This window comes from Geospiza fortis, unplaced genomic scaffold (assembly GCF_000277835.1).
Source record: "Geospiza fortis unplaced genomic scaffold, GeoFor_1.0 scaffold333, whole genome shotgun sequence".
Lineage (NCBI taxonomy): Eukaryota > Metazoa > Chordata > Aves > Passeriformes > Thraupidae > Geospiza > Geospiza fortis.
This window is the reverse complement of record NW_005054347.1, coordinates 3,276,832-3,289,252: the sequence shown is the minus strand read 5'-3', so window position 1 is coordinate 3,289,252 and position 12,421 is coordinate 3,276,832. Positions and strand designations below refer to the sequence as shown.

General features: G+C 37.5%; 1 protein-coding gene across 1 annotated transcript in view; it reads left to right on the top strand.

The window, feature by feature from the left end:
• Positions 1 to 12,421, top strand: part of TESK2 (testis associated actin remodelling kinase 2) — a 68,444-nt gene that overhangs the window by 16,812 nt on the left and 39,211 nt on the right. The window contains exons 2-3 of the mRNA XM_005423128.3: positions 450 to 571; positions 9,720 to 9,768. Of these exons, the coding sequence (XP_005423185.1) occupies positions 450 to 571; positions 9,720 to 9,768 (171 nt within the window). The remainder of the gene's footprint in view (positions 1 to 449; positions 572 to 9,719; positions 9,769 to 12,421) is intronic.

The following is a 12,421-nucleotide window of genomic DNA, read 5'->3' as shown; positions in this document are numbered from 1 at the left end:
TGGATCATAGTCTGTTTTCAGAAGTAAACACTGAGTATCTCCAAAATCTGCCTGTAGCTGTAAGCAACAGGTCCTTGTATAACACATTCTGTGAACAATGACAGCAACATCTGCAGGGGGAAAAAGAGGATATGAAAATAAGTTTCATAGGTCTTGGAGTGGGAAACTTTGTGTACAAGCAGATGCCTTCGTTCACTTGTTCTGAGGAGCTGATAGTTGGGGATTTTTCAACTTCTCAAGCTTTCTTTCATCATGAGTTGCAAGAGAAGAGCAAATGCCATTTCACATTTGCATAGTATGCTTTTAGAAAGTCATCTCTGTGATAAAGGCTGCAGAAATTGGTGTATGGATCACTTTTGTCATGAAGAATCTCTACATTGCACTACAACAATACTGGTTCTTCAGTCTTTCATTTCATATCCTTACCATTTTTTGCTTCTATCCAATAGGTAAGGCACAGAACTTCAGACCAGGTAATGGCTTTGAAGATGAACACACTGAACAGCAACAGAGCAAACATGCTGAAAGAGGTTCAACTTATGAATAGACTGTCACATCCGAACATCTTAAGGTACACTGGCTTTTTTCTGAAACATCTAGAGATAGGTTGTCCTTAGTAGGGCTCTCCTCTTTCCAATTTTTGTTTAGTTATTTTTTGTTGTAGATTTATCTGTTCTGAATGTGTTAGGATCAATGGCTAATTTAATAGATGAATGGGAGGAAGAAGAAGACTTAAGAGAAAAAAACCCAAACATGGACATAATTTTGGTATCTGGAGTTTGCCAGTAATGAGTAACTTATGTCAGAGCAAAACAGGTGCTCATGTTTTAAATTTCTGATGAATCAATAAAGTGATATGAAGAGTGAAATTTGGCTTCTTTTTGTGAATTTAAGCTATTGCAAATTTAACTCTATTCAACTAACTTACTGTTACTAATCTTAAAATTAAACAATGCAGAGTGCCATAGCTGTTCCCTAGTCTTAGGTCTGCTTCTTAGTTTTTGGGATTTTCTTATTGCAGTATTGCAAGGTGGGATAAAAAGGACTGAAGAAAAGAAGCTAGAGGTGAACTAATCTAATTTATATGCTCCTGGAAGGAAAAGGGTAGTTCTTGCTTTGCATTAGATTACTGCATGCAAATCCAAAATGTTCCAAGGTGTATCTTGTTATTCCTTAAGCCATTTTAGTCTTGGTTTCTCTTCTATGGTGATGTGACAAGCAATTAACATAATTGGCTGAAGCCATAACGTTATGAAATTTGAAGATGTGATGACAGTGCACCAAATGACCAGTTCTCCTAAGCTGCTGTTGCACACCTGGGATCCATTTCTGATCTCAGTTCTTTCTGAAATTTTTGGAGACACAGTGAACTCTGTTACTTAATTTCCTTTTCTTCACCATTCTGTTACATAGTACAGACATAATACTGATTCCTAAAATCCTTTATAACCGATTTTTCTGATCCTTGAAATCCTATCTCAGTCTTCATCAGCTGATTTGTATCAATATTATCCTGTGTGTTTCCTTCAGTATTTATGAGGACACATGTCAGAAGCAATTGAAATATCTGTAAGGAGCATTCAATTTTTCCATGTCTGTTTTCTATTATTCTTTTTCTTAAAACCTCAAAAACCTGTGAATTTAAAGAATTCTTACTCTTTGTAAACTGTGCTGGTTTTATCATAATATATTTATTCAAGTGTTGTAGTGATCTATCCCAGTTCCTAGTCCATTTTCTCTGCTCCAAGGTGAGGTGCATTCCCAGCAACTCCTCCTTCTGTTTGTGTGTTGTTGTTCTTATTTTTTTAATTTAAATTATGTTATCTATCTGGTTATTTAGATTTCAGGATCATTAATTGTGTCTTTTATTGATTCCCTACATTTTTTTCCTTCATTTCCTTTTTTTCTAAATCCTTTGATAAGCAGCATATGACCCTGGGACTGATAAAGCTGCTTTTTTAATAAGGTTTGTGGAAAGAGTAACTTTCCAAAGTAAAATTGGCGTTGTCAGAATCATCAACTCAGTACACTTCATCAGTTTCTTTATCAACTTTGTGTAGTTGGTAAATCTTATTAAAAAAAAAATCTAGCTCTACAGCTCTGTTCAAAATCAATAATTTAATTTGGGTTGGGATGAGGGAAAGTAGAAAAGGGATATATTGACAGGCCAAAAGCATTCAGTTGTACCCAAATATAACCCTGACTTCCCTTGAATGGGATTACAGAGGTGTTGCTGAGAATAAAAAATATTGTGCTCAGTCCTGAGTGACTCCTGAAATTTAGGTGTCTTGTGAAGTAAAAGAGATCATATTTGTGATGTACGGGTCCCCTCTGGCTTTGGAGCCTATGAATAATTTGAAATCAGCAGTGTTACACAGATGGTCCTGAAGGAAGAACAATAATGTATTGATTTATGTATGAAGCAGAGAAGGAATTTCATTTGTTCTTCCAGTTATTACACAGGATTGGCAGAGAAATGTTTTGTGCTCAAGTAAGCAGGTATGAGTGAATACATCAGAAATAAATTACTTAAATAGAAATGGTCTATCTTTGCACAGGTTGTTTAGAAGAATAAACTGCATTTGATTTATGAATAGCTTGATTTGAGGCTTCTTCAAAAAAAGCAGGCTCTGGTAAAATACTGTCTTTTTCTTATCTGTTAGGTAAGTCCCCTTGCTACAGGGAGCAGAGTTATTCCTACAGGAAATCCAAATGAGAAAACAGTTTTAGTTGGTTTTTTACTGAATTATAATACACAGTAAAAACTACTACTTTTCTGTGTAGGAGATAACTTGATGGTTTTATATGTTAATTATGTGCCATTTAAGTTTTTGTCTAAATTTTACTGCAGTGTTTTCAATTTCTTTATGTCTGGGAGAAGATTTTGCCCCTCTTAAATTTTACCCGCCTGTCTGTCTGTATATACTTTTATATAAACACACACATGCAAGCCTCTCTATTTAGATTTCATAGATGCGTAAATCATTAGTGCTTCTGCTAGTCTTGTGAAACAGCTGTTTCCCACTTTAGAAACACAAAAATAATTAATGCTAATTTGCACTTAAAGTGGTGAGAGGTTGTGTTGCTTGTTTGACAACATTGTGCTGTCAGATAAGAGCAGCTGAGTTGTATTGCTGAGGAGTTTTTAGGAAATGTTCTACAGCAACCTGTTCCCACTGAAACATTTTCTGGGATTATTTTTGGAAATTTTAAGATTGTATTAGTATTTAAAGGGAGCATCCTCTTCAAAGAAGTTCTAATATATAACTTTTCCTGGGGCTATGAACTATCTCAGTTTGCTGTTAAATATTTTCTTCACCTAATTTCTTTCCTTTGAAGTTCTTCTATGTTCATGAGTAAGGTGTTTTGTCACTAGCATCAAGTTCACTTCTCTATTGATTAGCCTCTGGAGCTCTTCCACATGCCTTGAAGGTGTCCTCTGATTTTTACATAATACATCTCTGAGCTTCTTCATCTCCTCTGAGCTCTGGGGCTGCCTACTGTTAACTTCCACTGTAAACAAGTTTCTTTCCTTCCTGTTGCTAGCCAGTATGGATAGTAATGAGTTCTTAGGCCGAAATGTTGAGATCATATTGTGCAGTGGTTAATTGAACCAGGTGAGGGCTGCAAGGTGCTCTGCCATCAAATGGCTTGTCAAATTATGGAACTGGGTAAATACTGGCTTCACAGCCTCCACAATCTGCTCTCAAACTATCTAAACGTGTAGGATAGCAAGTTAATGTTTTAGAAAGTGAAAGTCAGATCCAGCAATGAGGCATTTATTTTAGTACACTAAAACCTTCCTTAAGTTGGGAGTGTGGTTGTGTTTTTGAACATCCTGATGAGTAATACCTCAGATTTGTTATTAAATCAGTGTTTTTGTCCAAGAGCTCTTCTGTAGTTTATATACTTAAGTGTTATGGAAAGAAGAGGTTCTTCTTCCTTGGAGTGCATTTGGTAGCCCAGGATCATCATTATCCTTCGGGTAATTAAAAAACCCATCCCTTTGCCTGTGCTCTAAAATATATAGGAGCTTTTTACAAGCTGTCAATTCCCATGTGCCCACAGCTAGCTTCAAGATGTTAACGTGGAGATTTTGGTATTTTTGCTGTTTATTGTACTGATGTGACTAATAATATTGCTGACTATTTGAAATTGCTTTTCCTTCTGTGCTGTCCATATAAACTCCTTTTCAGAGTTACAGATGCTTTTTGAGGTTCTAGTCCAGACTCTGGTCACTCTTCTGAAGTGTGAGTTTGTCAGTAGTTGCTGACTTCCTTCGATTCCTGAGCTCAGTAGAGATTACCTAAAGGTGCATCTATGTTTTTACCTTACTGATGCTTTTGCACATCTTGAGGAGTTGGAATTGGGTCAAGGTGTTTCAGCTTCTCTTGGTGAGTTTCAGTTTTACTTGATGAAGTACTGATCTGGGTATTTAGGCTTTAAAAGCAACAGGCTTTATTTGCCATGGAGTAAAAGGCTAACTTTAAATCTCCACAGTCATTTCAGTATTTCTGCAGTCAGCTTCTGCTCTTGGCCAGCCATATAGATCCATCTTGATTAGAAGAGAGATGTAAGTGAAGACTTTAGTTTTCACTTACCAAGTCCCCAGTAAGTCTACCGTCCCCATGGTAGGATCATAAAGATTCCAGTGGTCAAATATATGTGTCTATGTAAGCTTCTAATGTATTTTCCATGAAGAAAATGAGAGGCTGCCCTCTATTAGAGGATTTATTTTGGCAAAAAATAGAACTTCTTTTTCAGTCTGTTAAGGATATTTTAGAATAGAAGACTGATGCAGCTACACAGGCATGATGGTAAAAAATTGGGGATTTGGGAGGTTTTTTTTTTTGTCTGCCTTCCTCTTGTTTTCTATTTCAGCTAGCAGATGTGATTCTAGAGGCGCAGAGTAGGTGTTAACTACAATGTAGTAGCTTTTTGTTCAGTCACTGTCTGGTGTTTATAACAAACTATGTATGAGACCTGCTTATCTTTTTGGTTTGCTGATTTTTCCCCAGATTGGGGACATTTTAGGAGTGGACAGGGCAGAAGCAGACAAATGGTGTTCAAGGAGTGCTTTCTTTGTTTCTGCCATCAACCTCATCTCCTGTCTCCATCTCACTCCTGCATACAAGTTAAACATGGAGAATTAAAATGGCTTTTCTTCCTCTTATCTACATTTCTTCCTGCCTTGGCTGTGGGATGTGCTGGTTTTATCACATCTTCCCTCAGACAGATGGTGAGAGGAGGTGTGGAAAAGTGAGCTGAGGTTGGGGTTTGTACTGTGTGATGTTTACTATAGCCACTGTAATACAAGTTAGCTGATACATGGCGAGACTGTAATTGCTGGGGTTAGGGAAAACAGGGGTTTGGAGCATTTTTCCACTTCTTTATTAGTTTGTGTCCTGCTTAAAGGGCAGTGCTGTTCAAGGGTTGGGTTAGATCAAGTACCATGGTTATGAAAGGTCTGCTGTATGCTTGCAGATGTGCTCTACCGTTTTGTTACTTTCCTGAATGCTGATGTGCTGCTGTAGTCATGAGTTTTCACCCAAATCAAAGTAAGAAAATTGGTCTGGAAAGGAGTCAAGAAATCTCCATCCTTGTGTCCTGAGCTTGGGAGCCTTCAGTCTACAGCCTGAGAGACTTGATAGCTTTTTTTTTTTTTTGGTAATATCTTACAGATGTGTTTTTCTCATACAAATGAAGTGGTGTGCTACCAATGATTCTCCATCTCTTGTGCTGTCTCTTAAATTGGCGTATCTTCAATTTTGAGGTAGAATTTCAGTCTTTAATATCACTATTGTTTGCATGAAAAAGTATTTCTTTATTTGCTCTGTACCTTGGGGACTTAATTTAAAACATTCTGTACACAGAAAGTCTTAGCTCATGTCTTAAGCATTCTCGTGAGAGCACTTGGAGGTATTGCTGCGTGTTTGGCTGTGAGCATGCAGGCAGATTGACTCATTGATTAAATCCACCTTCTTGTGTGTGCAGCACACAAATAAGCACACTGTGTGCATATTCCATGCACTCCCTTCAAGAAGAATTTTATTTCATCCCCTTTGAGACAAATCTATCACTCTGGGAACACAATACCAGGGATTTCTTTTTGTGTTTAGTTTTATCCTTTCAAACCTTCCTTTTGGTAAAATTGCTTGTGATGGACTTTGTTACAATAGCCAGAAGGATGGATTTTGTCTTTTAACATCCTTTGTCCTGTACTGAACAGTGCTTTAACAGGAAAGAAAACTGCTTTTTCTTCTCTTTGTGTAACGTGGTTATCAAAAAGGAGTATTTTAGAAAAACAATGTACAAGGCAGCAGAAGAGAGGCTGTATGTGTTGTGTATAGTATGTTACAGAAATTATAGATTAAATGCCTTACCTCTTCTAGAATCAAGATGCAAGTGTAGAAAACTTAAAATACATTTTTAATCTAGCACCATGGTTCCTACACCATTAAGGAGGGCCTTAATGCAGACTTAATATTTTTATTTGCCCTCTTCCTTCTCCAAATCAGTGCAATGAATAAAGCATGTGTCTTTTCTGACCTTTTGTCTCTGTTACTGAGCCTGTACTAGAGGCTTTTCCATTGGTGTGCTTGGTTTGTTTTGTTTAATGTTATCAAAGTGCTGAATTTTCTCATACAAGCAGTAAATTTTTGAGGGCATCAATTTCTTTTGTTGAACTGTAGCTGCCCCAGGTTTATCCACAGGGCAGGAATGTGTCCCAGTGAAGTTCTTTTAACTGGAAGCATGTGTTCAGTGTCTGGATATCCACAGAGGCTATATGATCTGGATATTAGTTTTGCTTGATAAATTAGGGCAAAGATTTCAGACTGAAGCTACAGTGTTTCGTCTCCCCTTTTTTGTCCAGGATTTTCTCCCTTGCTATCTGACCGAATTGCAAGTGGTTTGTGTAACCACTGTGAAGGACTAAGAAATATCCAGACTTCTCTTGGTTTTCTTTAGGAGGACAGGTTTTCCAGATTGATTGTTTATAAAATGAGATTTCCAACATGTGTATAGATTGCTGACATTTGTTAGAAAGCATTTGGTAGTGGAAATGTGCTGCACTGTGTTTAGTTGGGTGGACTGAAGTATCGTCCTTTCTATTTGCAGCTTCTAGGAAAACTTTTCCAACCAGATTTTGGAAGTGTTTCAGCTTGCTGATAAGGCCAGATACACTGTCTTGAAAGTAAACTTCCTAAAATCTGCAAATGATCTCCTGTTTTGTGGATGATTGGCCTACTGGAGCTCTTTCCAGCTAGAAATGCTTATAGGAAGTGTAACCTTTGGCTGACAAGACATTCTGCTGAAGTTCACCTACAAGCAAATTTTGGCTCAGGAGACAGTGTGTCTGGCCAACAGGAATAATCTCAGCTGTGCTGGACCAGCATGTCAGCTTCCTATCCACACAGCTTGGAATCTCATCTGGGGCAATCTCAGAAACTGAAACCATGTTAAATCTTGCTTGGTAATTGTATTTCCCAGTAGCAGCTTTTAGTGGAAATCCTTTCCAACAATGTCTTGTAGCAGTTCTTGGCTTAACCAAGTGGCTTATTATTGCAAGATAAAACAGCTAAGCAGAAGCTTTCCAGAAATTTGGATTGCTAGAGATCTGTTCTATCAATCTATTTTCCAGAGCCTGAAAACTGAGATTCATTCACACAAAGTTTAAATGGCTTCAGTATGTTGCTTGTAAGCTCATTAATTCTGTCTTTATCAGTGTATTTGGTTTCTCTTTTCCTGAGTAATAGTTTCTAAATATGTGGGGTTTATAAATGTTTCTTTGTCCAGCTTTTTTTTCCATGAGATCATGATATGGAGCTTTGTTTTTTGATTTTTGATTCTTAGTAGAAATCTTAAGCATGTGAGAATTTTTAAACTCTTACTCTTGGTGACTTGATTCAATGTGTCTTTGCTGCCTTAAGCATAGGTTCACAAAGGTAATGAATATGTTTCTATTGAGACTTCCCTTGACCAAAACAGATGAAAACATTATTATTTTAAATTACTTAATCTCAGTTTTTGTTGAATGAAAATATTGCCATAGCAGGTTAACTTTGTGTAATTGATAGAGAAGATAGTACTTTGGAATGTTGTCTTCTAGAGAAAGTAATATATTGGAATTATGTACTTTCCATTTTTGCTTGTGAATAAAGCTATTAACACCATGCCTGATAGCTCTGGAGCCTTTCAGAATGAACTAAGAAATAGATTTATGCTCTGTAGAAGTCTGGGTTTCTTCATCTCAGGAAGTTTAATTTGTCACTTTCTTTACAAAATTATTCATATGTTGATTGCTGTATGAAGTGAAACTCAGAACAAGCAATGCTTTGGGTACGTGCTACATCTAAAAGAAGCTTCCCTTTCTCCTGAGGGCTTGATCATGCCCTGTGATTCTACATTAAACAAGAGGAATTGGATTTTCAGTGTCTCTCAAAATTCCTGTATTCAGGGAGTATTGTTTGAGCGTTTGAGGTGAGAGCAGGCAGTAGAAATTCTAATTCAAGTCTTGCTGCTTCTTGGGTTACAAAAACAGATTTCCACAGCTCAGATTATGCAAAGGACCTTACCTATATTATTTTGCTTTGGCTGCTTGTAATTTACCAGTCAGCTGTTAGACAAGAGAACAGTGAGGATCATTCATTTCTTCAAAAGCAGCTTAGGTGAACTAGCACTACATGTCTTGCATAATTTTGTGTTTAAATTCAGAAGTGTTTCAGGATATAAAAGGTCCTTTTCCTTTGAGTTGTTGTCTGCAAGATTCCCATCACATTTAATGAGACCATACATGTCTACCTCTTACTTGCAAAATGGAAATTTCTGAACATTATGGAAATGATAGACAACTTGGTTTTGCTTGCTGAGACCAAAATCTAAATGCTAAAACTGAGAATTAGTAATGCATAAAGAATGAACACTTGAACTGTGCAGGGATGGCTCTAAAGTGTTTAAAATTTCAGCTTTACTGAACTTTCTCGTGGGAGATGTTTACTAGTAGCATTAATTTACATTTTGTCACTTTTAAGTTCAGCTTGTATAGTGGTAAAAATGAGCTTTCAGTTGTTTATGGCACATACTGTTGCTTTCCAGAGAAACCAAGGGTGGCAATCATTGCTATTAACAGCAGGAGTCTGAAAATTGTGCAATTGTGTAGGTAACACTTGTGGAATGTGTGAATACTGGATACTACTGAAACTTGCTTCTATCCAAGTATTGGAAAGAGGAGTTTGGGGAGGGGAAGTATGCATTGCACATGTGCCCTCATATTCCTGAGTGGTTAAGAATGGGATAGGACGAAACATCTTTATGCTTAAACAGCAAAATGCAAAGGGAAGTAATTTTCTGTTTATGCAGACCAACAGTGGATTACTTGGCTTAAACTTGCCTAAAATAGGCCTCTGAGACTGTTCCCTTCTGCATAAATCATTATATGTTGGCCTTTGCTTATTGTCAAATTAATAACTTTCCATTTTGAGGTTGAGCTGTCTCCTGTGCTCTCTTGGAACTGCTAATTCAAATTATATTGTAGTGTAGATACATGATTTTTTGTACTGAGATGTTTAAATAATCAGTGGTGAGGTATGCAGTGTCTGTGAGGCTGCGTTTTTTCTCTTTCCTTCTTTTTTGTTGTATCCTATATTAGTTTTTTTAAAAGAACAAAAAAGAGGGGGGGAAAAAAGCCCAAACCACTTTTCTTTTCTTGTTTCTTGTAGGTTTATGGGTGTCTGTGTGCATAAAGGACAGCTGCACGCTCTTACTGAGGTAAGACTATTTCATAATATATGTACTGAATATGAAATATTCTGTTCTCAGGACAGATTCTGCAATTGCCATTCACCTTGAGTGAGGATTCTTCTATGGTGACTGGTGAGTTAATCACTCACTATTTGCTATGTTTAGGCAAGATTGCAGAATCAGCCCTCAGAACTCCACTCACAGCCCTTGTATGTCTTTTCTCTTCAGAAGCACTTACTGAGGTGAAAAAAAAAATCACAGTAATAACATAAACTTCACTAATAATGTTCTAAATGAGATGTGCATTACTATTGAGCTGCCCCTAAATATTGTTTCAGTGACATTGCATTGTATTTAAGTCTTATTTATTCTCCAGTTGTACATTTCACAAGTGAATCAATAACATTTCAACTGGGTCGTTCTTGTATTCACTCCCTCCCACTTTCATATGACAGCTTGATCTGGGTCCCATAAAAAGGAATTAAAAAAGGAATTATTTCATTGCCCAATATCTAGATATCAAATATGAAGCTGAAGTTTCCATTAATATGTGTTCCCACCCTGCTTTATTGGGTTGTTTGTTAAATCCCCCTGTACTGCTCAGGAAAAACAAGAGAGTATTCTCTTGTTAGGAATAGTGCTGCCTGTTTAGAGTCAAAATCATAAAATGCTTTGCCTGTTGAATTAGTTTGAGTACAGACTAAAAGGAAACTCGTGGTTGGTAAAGTTCATGTTTCTTATTTACTTCTGTTTTGTAGGAACTCCTCAATTAAAAGATTAACCCTTTCCCACCCTCCCAATGACAAGTCTGTTATTAATTAGCAATTTAAGTAGGTTCCTGGTATGGTGTGCTTGCCAAGAGCTGCTGTAAAATGAGGAGGCTGAGGAGCTGTATGCCAATTAGCAGGATATGTGTCACCATCACTTTCTGTAACTTACAGATGCCACTCTGAGGCAAAGATGCACATATGTGGGCAGTGAATTTCTTCACCTTCTGGGGTGACAATGTTGCAGTTCTCATTCTAGCTGATATTGCAGAGATGCACTCTGGTTCAGTGTCTGTATGTCTAGTGGAGCAAAGGTAAAGACACTACCAGAAATTTCAAGATGTGGCAGGAGTGTGAGCACTTTGCCATGAGAGGGACAGTTTATTTGATTTATTCTTTCTGGTTTTTTTTCTCCTCCCTGTGCTCAGTAGAGGAAACATTCCTGAGCTGGCTGATCAAGTTATTCAGGCAGGCTTTGCTAACATTATTGCTGATTTCTTTTGGATATCTGGTAAATTGAAACAGGGAGTTTTGGGCCATTCCACTCACTGAACATTGTCGTAGAAGAGGTGGAGCTTCATAATGCTTTATTGTACTAAAACTTGGAAGATTTTACTCAGTGTGGGTTTTTTTGTTTGGTTATTTTTTCCCTTCCTTCACAGCAGTTGCTTACCATTTAAATAACCCTCCCCACCCAAAAAGCCAAGAAAATGAGAACAGCACAGATGCTTCCTCATAGTGAGCTAACTTTGTAGCTGCTGCTTTGTTCAGCTATTTTTGAGTTCTTGGCAAGCAAATAAATCTAAGAAAGACTTCAAAGAATAACTTTTTATAGTTGTAATTCAGAATAACAGAAGAGATTCCTGAAGCATCTTGAGACCAAAAAGGAAAAGAAGTTTACTGCAACATTTTGAGAAACAGAATAGCTTTAGTGATATTATAAAAGTGTAATTAGTGATTACTGCTTTTCTTCTGTGGGCAAAGGTGAGCATTTAATGCCTTCAATAGGAAAATGACAGAAATTAATGTTATAGGGAATCCACACACAGTTTTGCCCAGTAACATAGCTGCTCTTTGATTTCAGAGAGCTTTTAAAAGTAAAAAACTGTATATGCTCCAAGTGGTGGAATTGTCTTTTCTGGCGACAGTAGTAGCATTTTTCATCTTCAAGTGTGTGTAGAGTAATAGTTGAATTCTGAAGGCTTCTGGAGGTTGGAGAAGGGGGCTGAAATGAAGAGCTGAAGGAGTTATTAGTAAGACTGGCAGGGTGAATCACCAGTTCAAATATAGCCCAGGAAGATAAACAAATTGGCCACTGTCTCATGGCTTTTTTCGGCTTGTAGTCCACAAAGGTGGTCTCCTTGCTCCCAGTGCTCAGCATAATTGACACCAGCCTGGCACTGCAAGTGCTCAGAACTTCTGCCAGGGTTTCAGTTCTTTGGAGATTAAACTGTTGATTCAGAGACCCATTGGTCAACAAGTGTCTGAGTCACTGCAGGGAGAATCCTCTGGCAATTGCCTGTGCTGGACCTGTTCTGTAATGAGTTTAATTATCTCTTCTTGTGTTTTGAGAGTGCAGTTGATGATATGCGTGTGTATGAGGGATGCAGCACCACTTAGAGCTTATGTCTGAGGGCAGCATGATGGGAAATCATGTTTATTTTATATATGTGTATGTTTTCATAACAGAAGAAGTTGAGAACTTGTGCCAAATGTTTGGTGACTGGATTTAGACAACTTGTGCTATTAACAGGCAAGGCAACCTCAAATGGTGTTAGAAGAGCACTGAGTATTTTGTAAGCCTGTTAAGGGGCTGTATTAGGAATATGCAGCACTTTGTTATTGGAAGGCAGAGTTTGAAGCATTACAGATTTCTTTTCTTGCATGTTTACAGACACAGGAGGCTTAAATAC